The sequence below is a fragment of the Tasmannia lanceolata genome, unplaced genomic scaffold (assembly GCF_043159265.1).
Source record: "Tasmannia lanceolata isolate RefF3 unplaced genomic scaffold, GAP_Taslan_0.1 ptg000029l, whole genome shotgun sequence".
Taxonomy (NCBI): domain Eukaryota; kingdom Viridiplantae; phylum Streptophyta; class Magnoliopsida; order Canellales; family Winteraceae; genus Tasmannia; species Tasmannia lanceolata.
In genome coordinates, this window is record NW_027518706.1 from 4,155,916 (window position 1) to 4,174,379 (window position 18,464).

Genomic DNA, 18,464 nt, shown 5'->3' on the forward strand with positions numbered 1-18,464 from the left:
GATAGTAGGCACGGACTTTAATGCCCTACTCCCTGATGATGAAAAACTAGGAGGAAAGCCTCCTAACCCTAACCCCACATCCTGCAAAGATTTCAATCAGCTATAGATGATGCTGGCCTCATTGATGCAGGGTACATTGGAAGCAAATTCACAAGGTGCAGCAAACGAAGGAATGAACAGTGTATCAATTTGACTTCCATTGGCTTAACTCAACCCCCTTGAGATCCTTTCTGCAAAACTGAAAAACACAAAAAGAATTCTTAAAGCTTGAAACAAAGAGATTTGTGGTGATGTCTTCCAATACATCAAAATCCAAGAGGACAATGTCCTCAAAGTGGAACTTGGCCACCAATCAAACCCAAATCTGGACACCACTGAAACCTTAATCGAAGCCAGATGCAAGCTAAATAAAAGCCATCGTCCATGAGAAAATCTTCCTCAGACTGAAGACAAAAGAGAAGTGGTTAAAAGAAGGGGACGGAAATAGTAAATTCTTCCACGCTGCATTGCACCACCACAGGAACCTTGGTGGAGTCTCCAAGATCAAACATGAAGGATCGTGGATCATTTATTTTTTTTGAAAGTTAACAGAAATATTATTAAAAAGGAAGGATCGTGGATCATTGACAGACGTAGGATAAAAACATGGCTTGTGCCTACTTTGAAAATGCCTTAGCAGAGGAGGGCGTCATGTCAGACCAAGGCATGCTAAACCTCGTCGAGGACAACCAGTTACTTATGGCTGATCCATCGGAAGAGGAGATCAGAGAGGCCATCTTTAGCTGCCCTCTTGAGTGTGGTTCAGGGCTGGACAGTTTCCATGGCTTCTTGTATTCTTCGTGTTGGGATCTAATCAAGTCAGATATCCTGGTAGCCGCCACTGCATTCTTCAAGGGAGGGAGCCTTTCGAGACACTACTCATCCACTTTCCTAGCCTTAATTCCCAAAACTGAAGATCCAAAGGTATTCTCCGAATTCAAACCCATAAGCCTATTCAATTTCTGTTACAAATTTTTTTCAAAGCTCCTGGTAATAAGGCTTGCAAAATTCTTGCCTAATCTCATCTCCTTAGAACAAGGAGCCTTTGTTAAAGGCAGATTCATCACCGAAAACATTGCGATTGCTCAAGAGATGATAGTTCGTCTCAAAATGAAAGTCAGGGGAGGCAATGTGATCTTAAAAATCGACAAGGCCAATGCCTTTGACAGACCTACAGGATTTGCTCTGAGGGTCTGTTTTCTCCATTCAATGGAGGAATCTAATAGAGTAATGTACCGAAAGAAGCTGGTTTTCAATTGTCCTAAGTAGGGAACCCTACGGTTTCTTCAAGTCATCGCGAGGCCTCAGACAAGGAGATCCCCTCTCCCTTGCCTTTTCATCCTAGCAGAAGAAGTCATAAGCCCTCTTTAGAGAAGGTCGAGCTTCCTATTTCCTTAGGAATAGAGGCTGCATCCCCATCACCCACTGCCTCTTCGCAGATGACACGATAATCTTCTCCAGTGGGGCAAATCAGGTCTCAAGAGCATCATGGTCTTTCTTTCTGGACCTCAGGGAAGAAAATAAACAAATCAAGGAGTTGTTTTGCGGTTTCAGTGAAAGCTTCTCCAAGCAGGAAAAGCATCATAGCTAACACTACAGGCTTCCCCAACAAATGCTCTCCAATCACCTACCTAGGCGTCCCCCTTTATGCAGGCTGTCTGAAATCGTGTTTCTTCGATGATCTTATTCGGAAAATCAGATCCAAAATTGAAAGGTGGAAGGGCAGGCTACTCTCCCAAGCAGGCAGACTAGTGCTTATCAACCATGTACTAACTAGTACCCCAATCCATCTTCTATCAGCTATCACACCTCCAAAAGCTTTTCAACAGAGCATTGATAGGCTTAATTCTGGTGGGGAAGTAGTGATTTTGGCACTAGAACCCACTGGGTCCCCTGGGGCCATATCTCTGAACCAACAGCCGAAGGTGGATTAACCACCAAATCCATGGCGGACCCTTGCTCGGCTTTCAGGCTCACGGCTCTCCACCAACTTCACGCCAACTCCTCCCTCTGGATCTCATTCATCCACTCCATCTACAGCAAGAACCAACACCTGAACCTTATAGAACCTTCCCAGGGTTCCTCTAAAATGTGGAGGGAAATCATTTCTGTCAGAGATATCTGGATCGAAAAATGCAAGATGGATCGTTGGACTAGGATCAATTGCATTCTGGACTAACCTATGGATTGGCAGCCCGCCTTTACTCTCCTTGGCTCTACACAAAGAATCTATCGATATCAATGCATCTACCAAGGACCTACAACTCCCTTATGGAAGACGGGATTGGTTTAAGATAATTCCCCACTTGCCTCCAAGCACCCTTTATACCCTGAACTGTTCAAACTTGGCTCTATCTCAATCTGCAAATAAACTAATCTGGTGCCCTGCCTCGTTAGGATCCTTCAACACAAAGTCAGTGTGGAACCTCTCCAGATCGAAAGCCCAGACCCCTCTGTGAGCCAACACAGTTTGGGCTAACCTTCCTACCCAAATCAGCTGCTTTCTATGGAGGTTGTTCCAAAATGCTCTAGCTACAGACGACCGAATCAAATCCTGCCTAGTGCAACTCCCATCTAAATGTGTTCAGCTGTGTCAATAAGGAAGAAACTACAAATCATTTGTTCGTTGATAGAGACCTTGCCCAGAGCATTTGGTCAAAATTCGCTACCCTATGGAACCTCAACCTGATCCCCTTTCAAGCTATCTTGTCTAGAATCCTCCCGTGTTGGTCGGCTGCCACTACTATCTTCTTTGTTCTAGGTAAATGAATTTCTTGCTGGTGCTGGAACTGATGCTCCTGACGTTGGAAAGGAGAATATAACCTCTAGACCCTCAGTTAGTTACTATGATATTTGGCCCAAGACACTGTTAGAAACATCGGAACTAGTGGTACTATTAAAATTTGGAAAAAAAACGAGGCGTCGTTTCTCTAACAAATTGGTATTTAGGAGAACGCAATTTGAATTTGAAACTTACTCATCTTTTTTTTAACTGTCGAATGCTGATTTTGGTTTTTGCAGGAAGATGATGCCAGATCTTCGGGAGCATCTTCTCCGGAGTCGACTGGATCAGTTGAAACTTCCATATCATTACCTGTCGGTGGCATGAGCTACCCATCCTTGTTTAGTTCACGGCCAACAGGCTATGGTTCTTCACAACAATCAGTATCAACCGCAAACTACATGAAGTCACTCTTCTGCTCTAATTTCTGCATCCACTTAGCGATGTAGATGTGAACAAGCCATAGCTTGGTTTTCAATTTATTTTTTATGCATCATTAAGATTTTGGTTTTCAATTTATTTTTTATGCATCATTAAGATACGTAGAACATGAATGCTAGCCCATGATTAAGTGCCATTAAGTTTGCCTAAACAATGATGCAATTTATGTAATAACAGGAGAGTAAAACAGGGGCCAAGCACAAGCAGGTTTAGCAACACCACTACTGGCTTTCCATCATCAACTTATGAGGGGCTGGGATCTCCGGTTAGCTCTTAGTTTTAACACCCAATTGATTTATCTCTTGAGAATGCGATCAATTTTGTAATTGCTAATTAGGCGACTATGTCCAGATCAGAGAAGAACCTCCATTATATACATCATCTATCATGCAAAGATTTGAGTCGTTTGAGAACCCCTTAGCTGGGCAGAGTTTTGGTTCACAGGATGAGGAGGGAACAGCTTCCGAAAATCCTCAGTTTGGAAAAGCCCTTTATGACTTCACTGCTGGTGGGGATGACGAGGTATGTCTGCTTCCATTTAATTAATTGGTCTGAGGTCTTTTGAGAAAATCGTCATCTCACTTCAATACAAAGATGGTCAGTTAGTCAAGAGAGTGCAACTTTTTAAAAAATTTCGGACTTTTTGCTGATTTTCCACATATTAAATCCAATTATATATCCTCGTAATTCATGCATAACTATGTACTTAATTGTGATTGTGGTGACTACGGTTCATTATATTTGCTATCGGACAGATAGTCTTGTGTTTCAGTACGGGCTAGAAAATACGTTATATTCTGATGTATAACTAATAAACAATACTCTTTTCCTCTTTCGAGAAAGTATAAAAACTCAACCCAACTAAATTTTCTGTCTCTGAAACGTTACATCCCCTTTTGATGGCGATGATGATGAGCCCAAAAGTCACTGGTAGTGATGGTTTATTCTCTCCTCCAGCTCCTTCACACTTTTCCATTTTGAACTCTACTTGTTTCCCTTTTTTTCTCTCTGTTGATATACATTGTTTCCTTTTTTCTGGTAGGTAATATACATTGTTTCCTCTCAAATCTTACAGTTAGATTTGTAAACTTCCAATGGATCTTTCATGCACTTCTATTTCACCATCCATCCCATTATTTTTTAAAATTTTCCTTTTTCTTTCCCAATTCCTCCTCATTTTCCGAATTCATTCAGCCATGATTGAGTTTAACATTCAGTGACCTGTTAATTCTCTTTTGTCTACCAGTTGAACTTGACGGCAGGAGAAGAAGTCGAAATTGATTATGAGGTCGATGGTTGGTTCTACGTAAGTATACAAATACAAAATATCATCTACTCAACTCCAATCCTATACAGCTACTTGTATAGGTTGGAGTCCAAACCATGAAGATGCTCTACACAAATTGCCTTTCAGATCACGTACAGGAAATTTGTTGGACTGGAATATGATTACAAAAATTTCTTTTTAAGGTGAGCCTTTTGTGGACCACTTTGAAGGGAAGAAAAATCAAATGGTAGACTTGGAAATTAGGAGTGGACCACATCGAAAGGAAAAAAAAAACCAAATCGTAGACATGGAAATTAGGAGTCCAAATTCCACAAGACCAAAATTACTCGAGTTAAGAAAAAAAAGAAAGATAAAATGAAATTGGCAGTAAATGCACCATCATTTCTTTCTATATAAGGGTCTAGTGAGATGAAATAAAATTAGGAGACAAGAAAATATCTTGTATTTGTTCAGCAGAAGAAGAGCTTCAATGAGGATGGAGCTTTGGTCATTTATCTTCTCTGTAAATCTCTTCTTTGCCATGAACGTAGTACATTCAAATTCTGCAACCACCACCACCTTACTTGGAAATGAAACCGATCGAATGGCTCTGCTCGCTTTTAAGGATGGGATAACAAGTGATCCTCTTGGAGCCTTATCATCATGGAACCATACTCTCCATTTCTGCCACTGGAATGGAGTCACGTGCGGTTCGGAGGCATCAAAGGGTCACTGTATTGAACCTTAGTGGGCAGAACTTGCTCAGTGGGCAGACCTTGGTGGGTACTCTATCTCCTGCCATATCCAACCTCACCTTTCTTAGGGAAATCCACCTCCAAGAAAACAGCTTCAATGGCCAAATATCCCAAGATATTGGCCGTCTATTTAGACTGCGACATCTTAATATGAGCTATAATTCCTTGGGAGGGGAAATTCCATCCAATCTCACCCACTGTAGGGACCTTCGAGTCATCCAATTGAGTTACAATGAGTTTACAGGGAAAATTCCCATCCAACTTAGCACTCTACCGAAGCTATCCTCGTTGTTTCTTAGTCATAATAATCTTACAGGGAGCATTCCACCTCAACTAGGGAACGTTTCATCTCTCATCTATCTCAATTTACTTGGAAATAGTTTGGTGGGACACATCCCAGATGACCTGGCCCGAATTAATCACTTGAAATGGTTGGTCCTTTCTATAAATTTTTTATCTGGTACGGTTCCATCCTCTTTTGTTAATAATCTCTCGTTTCTTGTGGGCTTTGCTGTGACAGATAACCAGTTACACGGAACCCTTCCACCCAACATAGGATTCTCTCTTCCTAAACTCCAATATCTACTTTTAGCAATCAATCAATTTACCGGACACATTCCAAATTCATTGTCCAATGTTTCAAGTCTTGAATGGCTTGGAATGGAAGGCAACCAGTTTAGCGGACCGGTGCCTGAAAATATTGGATGGGCAAAGAATCTACTCCGATTTGACTTGAACTATAATTACCTAGGCCTTGGTAGAGCTGATGACTTGAAATTTATCACTTCTTTGACCAACTGTAGTAATCTAAATTCGTTGACCATAGACAGAAATCATTTTGTTGGCCGATTTCCCAACTCCATAGCCAATCTCTCAGCTCACCTTTATCGGTTGATAATAGGAGAAAACCAAATTTATGGTAACATCCCTAGTCAGATCGGGAATCTCATCAACTTACAAACTTTGGGTATATATTCAACCTTCATCACGGGTTCTATTCCCACTTCAATTAGGATGCTCCAGAACTTACAACAACTCTACTTGCCAAATAATAGTTTGTCCGGGAAAATCCCATACAATATTGGAAATATTACTCAATTGAGCGACCTCGATTTATCAGTTAACAACCTCCAAGGAAGCATACCTCCAAGTCTTGCAAACTGTACAAAACTTTTAGAATTGAGGCTTTTTCAAAATAACCTTCGTGGTACGATACCAAAACAAATTATTGGCCTTTCTTCGCTATCAATACGACTCGATTTGTCTCAAAATTTTTTCACTGGCTCCCTCCCATCAGAAGTGGGTAACTTGAACATTCTAGCGCTATTGGATGTTTCTCAGAACAAATTGTCAGGTGAAATCCCAAGCACTCTTGCAAATTGTAAGAGCATGCGAGAACTTTATATGCAGGGTTACACCTTCCGAGGAAATGTTTCGTCAATTTTTACTACATTAACATCCATTGAAGCCCTTGATCTTTCATACAATATCTTCTCAGGGAAGATTCCAAAATATCTAGAGGGGTTTAAGTTTCTATAGTATCTAAACTTGTCTTTCAATAATTTTGAGGGTGAAGTTCCAAAACAAGGGGTCTTTGGAAATGCCAGTGCAATTTCAGTCGTGGGAAATGATAATCTTTTGTGGTGGTGTTCCAGAATTAAAGTTGCCTACATGCCCAGTGCTAGCTAATGGCAGACGAGGAAAAGCCCATGTTTCTAGAGTAATCATCGTAGTAGTAAGTGCGGTTGTATGTTTGATTTTCTTATTGTCAAGTCAAGGAAGAAACCATCTTCCTTATCTTCTATGGAGGTCCGACATTTAAAGGTTTCTTATGCAGAGCTCTTTAAAGCGACAGATGGGTTCTCTTCAGCCAATTTGGTAGGCACGGGAAGTTATGGATCAGTGTATAAGGGAATCCTCAGTCGCATTGAAAATGTTGTTGCTGTCAAAGTACTCAACCTTCACTTAAGGGGAGCTTCAAAGAGTTTCATAGCTGAATGCAAGCATTGAGAAACATTCGTCATCGAAATCTTGTGAAGATCTTAACTTCTTGTTCAAGCATCGATTTTGGAGGTAATGATTTCAAAGCTCTCGTGCTTGAGTTCATGCCAAATGGGAGTCTAGAGAAGTGGTTGCATTCAAAGTTAGATGGGCAACATCAATTGGGAAGTCTAAACTTCATTGAGAGATTAAACATATCAATTGACATAGCTTCTGCGCTGGATTATCTTCACCATCATTGCCATACACCAATTGTTCATTGTGATCTAAAGCCAAGCAACATTTTTTTGGATGAAGACATGAATGCTCATGTGGGTGACTTTGGGTTGGCCAAGTTTTATCCAAGAATCAATCAGGGCTCATCTGAAGATCAAAGCAGCACAACTGGATTAAAGGGAACTATTGGGTACATTGCTCCAGGTACTAATTTTATCAATTTTCGTCATCCGATCTATTCTCAATGAGTTTTATAAAATATTTATCACTTATTAGGTATATAATGTGGTGCGACAAAGGATTAGCACCCTTGAACCAAAAAAATTACTTGATAGCATTTCTATATTTATTGACAGAGTATACATGAATGTTATTTTACATAAAGTAGTTTTGTACGTGTCATTCTAATAATAGGCAGCCTTTTTCGTACCTATGACCATGAGTTCTATATGCAAAATAGTCGTGTAGAAAATGATGATCATGTAAATGGTTAAAAGGTTATAATTTGGGAAAAATTTCTCATTATTTTCTAATATTATTAGAAAATAATGAGAAATTTTGTAAATAAATTTCCAAAAATCCCTTGACTAATGTTTCTCAACAAAAAATAACCCTAAGATTTGGGTTATTACTAATATCACTATTAATTGTCTAAAATATTTTTTAGCATATCTTACCCTTTGTAAAGCATGGCCAATTCTTTTAGATGAGCAACACCATAGTGTTACATTTAATATGAACTAATATGTGTTACGTAAAGTAGTAGCATTGTCTTATTATAAAATGATTGATTATAAGTTTAATTTTTTTTGTGTGTGTCTATCAAGAACCATGTGTGTCTATCAAGAACCAGTTTGGATTTCAGGAATTGTCTGGAAATGTTTGGAAAGGAAAAATACTTTTAAAAGTTCGTTTTTTATACACTAAAAGATTACTCGAACCAACCTTATTCAATTTTAAGGAAAAATAGTGCCTTCAATTTATGATAATATCCCTCTAAACAAACCTTAATTATATCATTTTCCTCTAAATCATGAAAAGAAAAAACTTTTGCCAAGAAAATTTTTTCCGTCAGAAATGCTTTTCTTGCAATCCAAACAGAAATCTCAACCTTTGATTGATTAGATAGAGAAGAGATAAAAGTGGGCCCACAATTTTACAAATTCATTCATTTTCCGAATTCATTCAGACATATTGAGTATATCATTCAGTGACCTGTTAATTCTATTTTGTCTACCAGTTGAACTTGACGGCAGGAGAGGAAGTCGAAATTGATTAAATGTGGAGAGAGAGCGGTCAAATGGTGGGAAAACGTTAGCCAGACGTCGGGGGGAGAGAGGAGAGAGATATCAGCGCCCTTTTGTCAATATCTTTTGAGATTACATTTACAATCTACCTAGCAGTCCATGTCAATAGAAATAGAAATCTCAGATATAAAATAGATTTGCAATAGATTTACAAATTCTCGATTTACAAAATCTCATATGAGGTGGTGTTGGGTCAAGATTGGGCTGCCTATAGTGTAATGACACATGGACACGGTATAGGCCCACAGAAACATGAAGCAGCCCGTTAGCCCAAGTGGCAACCCAAGAAGGGGGAGAAGTGGGTTTAAGAAATTGCTGCTCTTTTAAAAGATTAATTAAAATTAAAACCTAGAACAATAACAATTAGAGGAATGATATAATGAAGGGCGCCCTTGCAAAAATCAGCTTCAACGGCGCCCTTATTGGTTGATCTATCGCATTTTTTGTGATAGATCAAGAGCCAACTTCAGAAAGAACCAGAGAAGGCACCTAAAAAGAACGAGGGTTTTTATATGGTGGCAATTTAGAAGGGGTTTTTGCAAAAGAAGACGTCTACTTTGCTCTATTTTCATAAAGAGTATTTTTGTTTGGACAATTTTCAAATAGAGTCTTCACATTTGAGGGAATTTTGCAAATCACATCATTCGATAAATTTGTGAGTATAATACACATGGTAGATTTTTTTTAAACCCAAAATCGGATCGGCTTTTCCTGATTTTTAGCCATATCTCATCACCAGGAACACTAGTTTCCTGAACTTTTTCTTATTTTCATCTCCACTTGGAGAAATGGATTTATCATGAAAACAAATTCATGGTAGCCAGATGTGCCTTCAAATGATGAAAATTACCTTGTAAAATGATCAAGGTATATGTGGCGCTCCCATTAAAGCACGAGGTGTAAATAGTGAACCTACGCTATGCATGGGCTCGGGTGGATATCTGGACCTACCCCATCAACACATGAGGTAAAAGGGTGAGCCCCACCCTAATCATGAGCTTGAGTTTAGTTAGTTAGACTCACCCTATTAGGATATTAAGGGCCCCACCCCATCAAAACATGAGGTGTAAATGCTGCCGAAGAGTTGGAGAATTTATTTTGAAAGTTTTGTTAATTAGCATTTGAACATTAGATTCTATTGACTTTTTACTTTAACTGATGGATGAAATGAATTTGACTTATTGAATTTATTTTGAAAGTTTTGTTAATTAGCCATCCGCAAAATGCCTTCTGCGATGGATGCTAGTGTGTGTGTCTATATATATATATATATATATATATATATATATATATATATATATATATATATGAGGAAAATGATTTGGATCACCACAAAAAATGTGGGACCCATGTGTTTGGGCCCTCAAGCTCATATAAGCTATATGAGCTTCAAGCTCACAATCATTTTCCTCTATATATATGAGGAAACTGTCGGTGAGCTGGCTTGCCCAATCACATGAGGGCCCACTTTGTTAGGATGATCCAAACCATTCATTTGAAAGTCCCTTACATAGATGGGGGGTGTACCAAAACTCAGCTCCATAGGATCATCCTAACCCCTCCATTTGTGGAGGACAAAAATGGACAGACACAAATTTGCCCCATTTTTGTCCTCCACAAATGGAGGGGTTAGGATGATCCTATGGAGCTGATTTTTGGTACACCCCCTATCTATGATAAGGCCTTGCAAATGAATGGTTTGGATCACTCCCCAAAATGTGGGACCCATGTGATTGGGCAAGCTAGCTCACCGTAAGTTTGGTTAAGCTCACCAACAGTTTCCTTAATTATATCATTTTCCTCTAAATCAATAAAAGAAAAAACTTTTGCCAAGAAAAACTTTTCCGTCAGAAATTCTTTTCTTGCAATCCAAACAGAAATCTCAACCTTTGATTGATTAGATAGAGAAGAGATAAAAGTGGGCCCACAATTTTACGAATTCATTCATTTTCCGAATACATTCAGCCATGATTGAGTTTAACATTCAGTGACCTGTTAATTCTCTTTTGTCTACCAGTTGAAAAAGGCCCTGAAAAAACAAATTGAAGATGGGTATTTTTTTTTCAATGTTATTAGGGAATCATCATGCTCCAACGAATATTCCATGGAATTATTTTTCATTGTTGCCAAACATGCCCTTCATGTTGAAGTTCTCCAAGCTTATTCTTAAGAACAAGTTAGTTGCGTCGGATTTTAAATCCCGTCGGAACTTCCTAAACTGTGAGTCACTATAAAGAAGTCCAACAGATTGTGGGTAACTCTGGGAATGTGTGGGACTCCTCTCGAACAGGGACTTTAGTATGGATTTTAGTGATTGAGGTTTTGGAGTTTTCCACTAGTCGTGAAGAAATGGGGAACTGTAAAGTTCTTAAAAGTTTTACATTCTATTTTTTTACCATTACAATAATGAGTTTGTGTTCCCTAATTGTAGTTCCAAATGAATAAATAAATGTTGCAAGCCCTACTAAAAGGATTCCAAATATTTCTAGTAACATTTCATTTGATTAGTATTGTTTTACCTATCGAACATATAAGTTGGAATTTGGGACTATTCACTTGGATTGGCGATGTAGCCATCAATTGACCTGAACTCATCAATTCATGTATCAGGTCTTTAGAACACTGCTGCCTCCAAGTCTTTGGCCCGGCAGGTTTTGGATTTTTAGAATTTAATTTCAGTCCAGTAATCAGTTTTGAATGCAAAATTGATTCTAAAAAATCCAACACCAACAGGGCTGAAAGCTCTGGCCTGATATCTAATGTAAAGACCTCATAAATGAATGAATTGATGAGGTCAAGTCAATAGATGACTCCATCGCCCGTTCAACACCAACAGGGCTGAAAGCTCTGGGCTGATATCTAATCTAAAGACCTCATAAATGAGTGAATTGATGAGGTCAAGTCAATAGATGACTCCATCGCCCGTTCAGACACCAACAGGGCTGAAAGCTCTGGGCTGATATCTAATCTAAAGACCTCATAAATGAGTGAATTGATGAGGTCAATGTTGGGAAAAAACCCTTTCCCGCTTTGATCGAACCTGTGAGAAAACGATTGAACACAAACAATGGAAATATACTAACCACAAAAAATATCAACAAACAACCACAATCAACACAAGAGAATTTTTACGTGGAAAACTCCTTCAACGTGAAGGATAAAAACCACGGGACCTTTCTCGGAGTCCACCCAAATCTCCACTATAATACTTTAGGTACAAAACCTAATTCTCAACATCATCAACGGGATACACGTCCCCCATTCCAACAACAATTGAATCTACAAATATGAGTGAAGATAGAGCAACAATATCAACTCCAAACAAGAAGGAAAAAGTTGAAGAAAATGGTGAAGATCTCACCCAAAATATGCTGTCCGTAAACGACTCAGAAACCTGATTTAGAGAACTCCAAATCACAATCCAACCGTTCATAATGCAGATCAAGATGTCACGAACCTGTTGTCCAAAAATCAGCTCAATCGGACCACGGATCGACCTCCGATCGTCAGTTTGATCACGGCTGCGCAGAAACCCATTTTCCTGCGAATTTCCTCTTCTTTTTTTTCTTCTATTTTTGTGTTGTTCTGTCTCTTGTTACCAAAGATTAGGGCTACACTTAGATATATGCTTTAGGTATAGAAAGACCATATTATCCCTCTAGTTAAAACAAATTCCAAATAAGCCCTTATTGGGCTGGACTTAAACCCAACAGTCAAGTCAATAGATGACTCCATCGCCCGTTCTTGTGACTAGTGTGTAACACATCGTGAATACATGTGTACAGTGGACCACATCGTGAATGCATGTACATGGAAATTAGGAGTCCAAATTCCATGAAAAAAAAAAAAAACGTTAGATAAAATGTAGTTGTTAGTAAATGCAACACCAATTCTTTCTGTATAAAGGTCGAGTGTGATCAAATGAAATTGGGAGACAAAAATAAAATAAAATCTTGTCTTTGCTCGGATGGAGCTACCAGGTATGAGTCTTCTTTGGTCATTTATCTTCTCTGTAAATCTTTTCTTTCCCATGAACGTAGTACATTCAAATTCTGTAACCACCACCACCTTACTTGGGAACGAAACCGATCGAATGGCTCTGCTCGCTTTTAAGGATGGGATAACAACTGATCCTCTTGGAGCCTTATCATCATGGAACCATACTCTCCATTTCTGCCACTGGAATGGTGTCACGTGCGGTTGGAGGCATCAAAGGGTCACTGTATTGAACCTTAGTGGGCAGAACCTACTTAGTGGGCAGAACTTGGTGGGTACTCTATCTCCTGCCATATCCAACCTCACCTTTCTTAGGGAAATCCACCTCCAAGAAAACAGCTTCAATGGCCAAATATCCCAAGATATTGGCCGTCTATTTAGACTGCGACATCTTAATATGAGCTATAATTCCTTGGGAGGGGAAATTCCCTCCAATCTCACCCACTGTAGGGACCTCGGAGTCATCGATTTGGGTAACAATGAGTTGACAGGGAAAATTCCCATCCAACTTAGCACTCTACCGAAGCTATCCTGGTTGTTTCTTGTTCGTAATCATCTTACAGGGAGCATTCCACCTCTACTAGGGAATGTTTCATCTCTCACCCGTCTCCTTTTAAGGGGAAATAGTTTGGTGGGACACATCCCAGATGACCTGGCCCGAATTAATAACTTGAAATGGATCACCCTTTCTTCAAATTTATTATCCGGTACAGTTCCTTCCTCTTTCTATAATAATCTCTCGTTTCTTGTGACCTTTGACGTGACAGATAACCAGTTACACGGAATCCTTCCACTCAACATAGGATTCTCTCTTCCTAATCTCAAATATCTACTTTTAGGAGCCAATAAATTTCAAGTCTTGAATGGCTTGGAATGGAAGGGAACCAGTTTAGCGCCAGAAAATATTGGATGGGGAGAGAATCTACTCATATTTGAGTTGTGCTATAATTTCCTAGGCCTTGGTAGAGCTGATGACTTGAAATTTATCACTTCTTTGACCAACTGTAGTAATCTAATTTGGTTGGGCATACAGAGAAATCATTTTGCTGGCCCATCTCTCAACTCACCTTTATTGGCTGGTAATAGGACAAAACCAAATTTCTGGTAACATCCCTAGTCAGATCGGGAATCTCATCAACTTAAAAACTTTGGGTGTATATTCAACGTTCATCACGGGTTCTATTCCCACTTCAATTGGGATGCTCCAAAACTTACAACGACTCTACTTGGTAAATAATAGTTTGTCCGGGAAAATCCCATACAATATTGGAAATATTACTCAATTGACCAACCTTGATTTAGGATCTAACAACCTGCAAGGAAGCATACCTCTATCAACTTTTAAGATTGAGCCTTTCTCGAAATAACCTTACAGGTACGATACCAAAACAAATTATTGGCCTTTCTTCGCTATCAATGGCACTCTATTTGTCTCAAAAAAATTTTACTGGCTCCCTCCCATCAGAAGTGGGTAACTTGAACATTCTAGCGCTATTGGATGTTTCTCAGAACAAATTGTCAGGTGAAATCCCAAGCGCTCTTGCAAATTGTAAGAGCTTGCGAGAACTTTATATGCAGGGTAACGCCTTCCGAGGAGATGTTTCGTCAGTTTTTACTACATCAACATCCATTGAAGCCCTTGATCTTGCATACAATAACTTCTCAGGGAAGATTCCAAAATATCTAGAGGGGTTTCAATTTCTACACTATCTAAACCTGTCTTTCAATAATTTTGAGGGCGAAGTACCAAAACAAGGGGTCTTTGGAAATGCTAGTGCAATTTCAGTCGTTGGAAATGATAATCTTTGTGGTGGCATCCCAAAATTAAAGTTGCCTACATGCCCAGTGCTAGCTAGTGACAGACGAGGAAAAGCCCATGTTTCTAGAATCATCCTAGTAGCAAGTGCAGTTGCATGTTTGATTTTCTTATTGTGTGTCGTTGTTTCTCTTTACTGGAAAAGAAAATCAAGCAAGAAACCATCTTCCATATCTTCTATGGAGGGTCGGCATTTAAAGGTTTCTTATGCAGAGCTCTTTAAAGCAACATATGGGTTCTCTTTAGCCAATTTGATAGGCACGGGAAGTTATGGATCAATGTATAAGGGAATCCTCAATCGCATTGAAAATGTTGTTGCTGTCAAAGTACTCAACATTCACTTAAGGGGAGCTTCAAAGAATTTCATAGCTGAATGCAACGCATTGAGAAATATTCGTCATCGAAATCTTTTGAAGATCTTAACTACTTGTTCAAGCATCGATTTTGGAGGTAATGAATTCAAAGCTCTTGTGCTTGAGTTCATGCCAAATGGGAGTCTAGAGAAGTGGTTGCATTCAAAATTAGATGGGCAACATCAATTAGGAAGTTTAAACTTCCTTAAGAGATTAAACATAGCAATTGACATAGCTTCTGCGCTGGATTATCTTCACCATCATTGCCATACACCGATTGTTCATTGTGATCTAAAGTCAAGCAACATTTTTTTGGATGAAGACATGAATGCTCATGTGGGTGATTTTGGGTTAGCCAAGTTTTATCCAAGAATCATTCAGAGCTCATCTGAAGATCAAAGCAGCACAACTAGATTAAAGGGAACTATTGGGTACATTGCTTCCGGTAATAATTTTATCAATTTTCGTCATCCAGTCTATTCTCAATGAGTTTTATAAAATATTTCTCACTTATTAGGTATATAATGTAGTGCAACAATGGCTAAATTAGCACCCTTGAACCAAAAAAAATTACTTGATAGCATTTCTATATTTATTGATAGAGTTTATAAGAATGTTATTTTACATAAAGTAGTCTTGCAATGCATTCGAATAATAGGCAGCCTTTTTGGTACCTATGACACGAGTTCTATATGCAAAATAGTCATGTAGAAAATACTGATCATGTAAATGGTTAAAAAGTTATAATTTGGGAAATATTCAGAGAAGTAATTATTCAATTATTCAATAAAATATCTAATATTATTAGAAAATAAAGAGAAATTTTTTAAATAAATTTCCAAAACTTCCATGACTAATGTTTCTCAACAAAAATAACCCTAAGATTTGGGTAATTACTAATATCACTATTAATTGTCTAAAATATTTTTTTAACATATCATACCCTTTGTAAAGCATGGCCTATTCTTTTAGATGAGCAACTCCATAGTGTTACATTTAATATGAACTAATCTGTGTTACATAAAATAGTAGCATTGTCATATTATAAAATGATTGATTATAAGTTTAATTTTTATTGCCTTATATTTTTTGGGTCTTTAATGTGGCTAACAAAAAAGCTTATGTTGAAACCTCTTTGTGTGGCGTACGACCTACTCTTCCCTCTAGACCTCAGTGGAGGATGGTTCCCACACTCAGAATCCTTGCTTTCTTTCTAGTAAATAGTTGTTTCTATTAATCCCTAGTTAAACATTTCAACTTTTGGTGATTTTTTTCAAAGAATAGTGGTTTGGAAAAAAAATGAATTAGGTTCTCCAAAAGAGCTTGACCACATGACAAGCGACACTTTCCTAGCCTGCTTAGATGGTTCTAGACAGAGTCATGTCTGGGACTTAGGGCTAGGGCTGCAAACGAGCCGAACCGAGCCGAGCCGAGCCGAGCCGAACATTGGGGTGTTCGTCCTGGCTCGCTTAGTTTGAGGCTCGGCTTGTGTTCGGCTCGAGTTCGTGACGAGCTTTTTTTTGGGGCTCATGTTCGGTTCCCCAAAATTCAACAAAGCTCGAGCTCGGCTCGTTTAGTAAATGAGTGAGCCGAGCCTAGCTTTTAATGAGCCGAGCCGAGCCTGGCTCGAGCTTGGTTGGGTTCGGGTTCAGCTCGTTTAGTAAACACAGCAAATAAATACCATTAAGTAATATATATATATATATATATATATATATATATATATATATATATATATATATATATATATATATATATATATATATATATAACGAACATAATCCGAGCTTTAAAGCTCGGCTCGGCTTTATGAACCGAGCCTAAAAAGCTCACGAGCTTGTCCAAGCCGAACAATATAAAGCTCGAGTTCGGCTCGTTTATTTGACGAGCCTAATTTTTGGGCTCGGGTTCGGCTCGTTTAGTAAACAAACGAGCCCGAGCCGAGCTTTTAATGAGCATAACCCAAACATGTTCGTGATCCGGCTCGGTTCATTTTCAGCCTTACTTAGGGCCCATAATCCCTATGTGGCGATCCTAGAGTAATAAGTGGTGCATTACCTCATTCCTTCTAGGATTGGCTTACCCCTTGCATGTCTCTGAAAATGCACCACTCTTCATGGAGGCAATGCATGTGTCTAATCCAAGGAATTTTTGGCAATCCTCGGAAGACAAAAGAGGGAGGAATAGGTAGAATAATAATATAAAGTAAATTTAGGCAATTGATGGGTGATTTTAGTAAGGCTACTTATATCGGCACGATCATCCTTTAATGGGTCAAACTCACCTTGTTTTTATTGTTTAACTAGCTATCAAAAGTTGTTGCAATTCCAAAAAAAACTCTCAGTAGCCCATTAAAAAGTGTAAAACAATGTGAGTCTTCCTCATTATGAAAACATGGTCATGCGGATAATTGTAGCCTTTTGGTAACTATCCTAAAATCCTTTTGCCAATTATTCTAAATTTAAGGTTTTTGATAAATATAAGTCAAGGAGGTTTCTAATAATTGCTAATAATAAAGACGAGACTTTTGGATTAATGTTGTTACTGAAATAGTGTTTCCCTTGGAAAGGAAGGTAAAATTATGCCATTTCCCTTTTCGAGACACGTTTGGTTGGCTTGCCCTATTCATTGTACTTCCTTGTGTTTAACTGATTTTTCAACAATTGCCTTTTAAGTTGCCTCTCCCAAGTCAACATGAAAGTGAAATTAAAGATGATATTTGAGACAATTTTTTGTTTGTACTTAGAAAATGACATCATTTCACTTTCCTTCTACTTCTACTAATTTTTTACCTTATAAGTAGTATGAAGTTTAATTTGATCTACTTTTGTAATGCTTTTGCATGTATAATCACTGGTTGGTTTCAGATGAAAAAATCACGTTTAGAAATTATCATGATCGAAAATTGGCTACCAGTTTTGAGTATTACATAGTGGAATGCTATTCATCACTCACATGACTTGATTGGCCAAAACCCATGTCATATGGATTCTTCTAAATGGGTGAAGTACCTGCGTGGGACAGGTCTCAAATTGCAGGAGTCTCTAAGAAAGTTCTAGATCTCTTTTATCTGTTTTTTGTTTTTTCTAGATGTTACTGCGAGAACTTTATAATTATCGCACATTTTGAATTTTACACATCCTATTAATAATTTTCTTAAAAAGAAATAAAACATTATATCTACTTAACTTATTAAAATTTAAATCTGTTACTAGTTAATATAATATTATTATGTGAAAAAATAAAATTTGAGAATTGATTAAAATATTTTGGTGAATCTACAGATCATTCTTTTTTATGTTTACTGAATCTGACATAAGATACCCACGTCAGATTCTGACACTCTTACCTATACTAATGCAACATAGGACATAACTTCTATGTTTTCTTTCATTGTGCAAAATTGTTTCTTATGTGTTTCTCTAAAAAGTCTAGACTCTTTCCATGCAACTTAGGTTTCTATATGTGAAGAGATCATTCAATTATCTATC

General features: G+C 38.3%; 1 protein-coding gene across 1 annotated transcript; it reads left to right on the forward strand.

Annotated features, from left to right (window-relative positions):
* Positions 1 to 216: 216 nt before the first annotated feature.
* LOC143859452 (uncharacterized) lies at positions 217 to 4,649 on the forward strand. The gene is made up of 5 exons (XM_077370159.1): positions 217 to 963; positions 3,061 to 3,266; positions 3,440 to 3,527; positions 3,614 to 3,784; positions 4,509 to 4,649. Exons 1-5 carry the CDS (start codon positions 646 to 648, stop codon positions 4,647 to 4,649), a joined length of 924 nt encoding a protein of 307 aa, XP_077226274.1. The 5' UTR covers positions 217 to 645.
* The last annotated feature ends 13,815 nt before the right edge of the window (positions 4,650 to 18,464 follow it).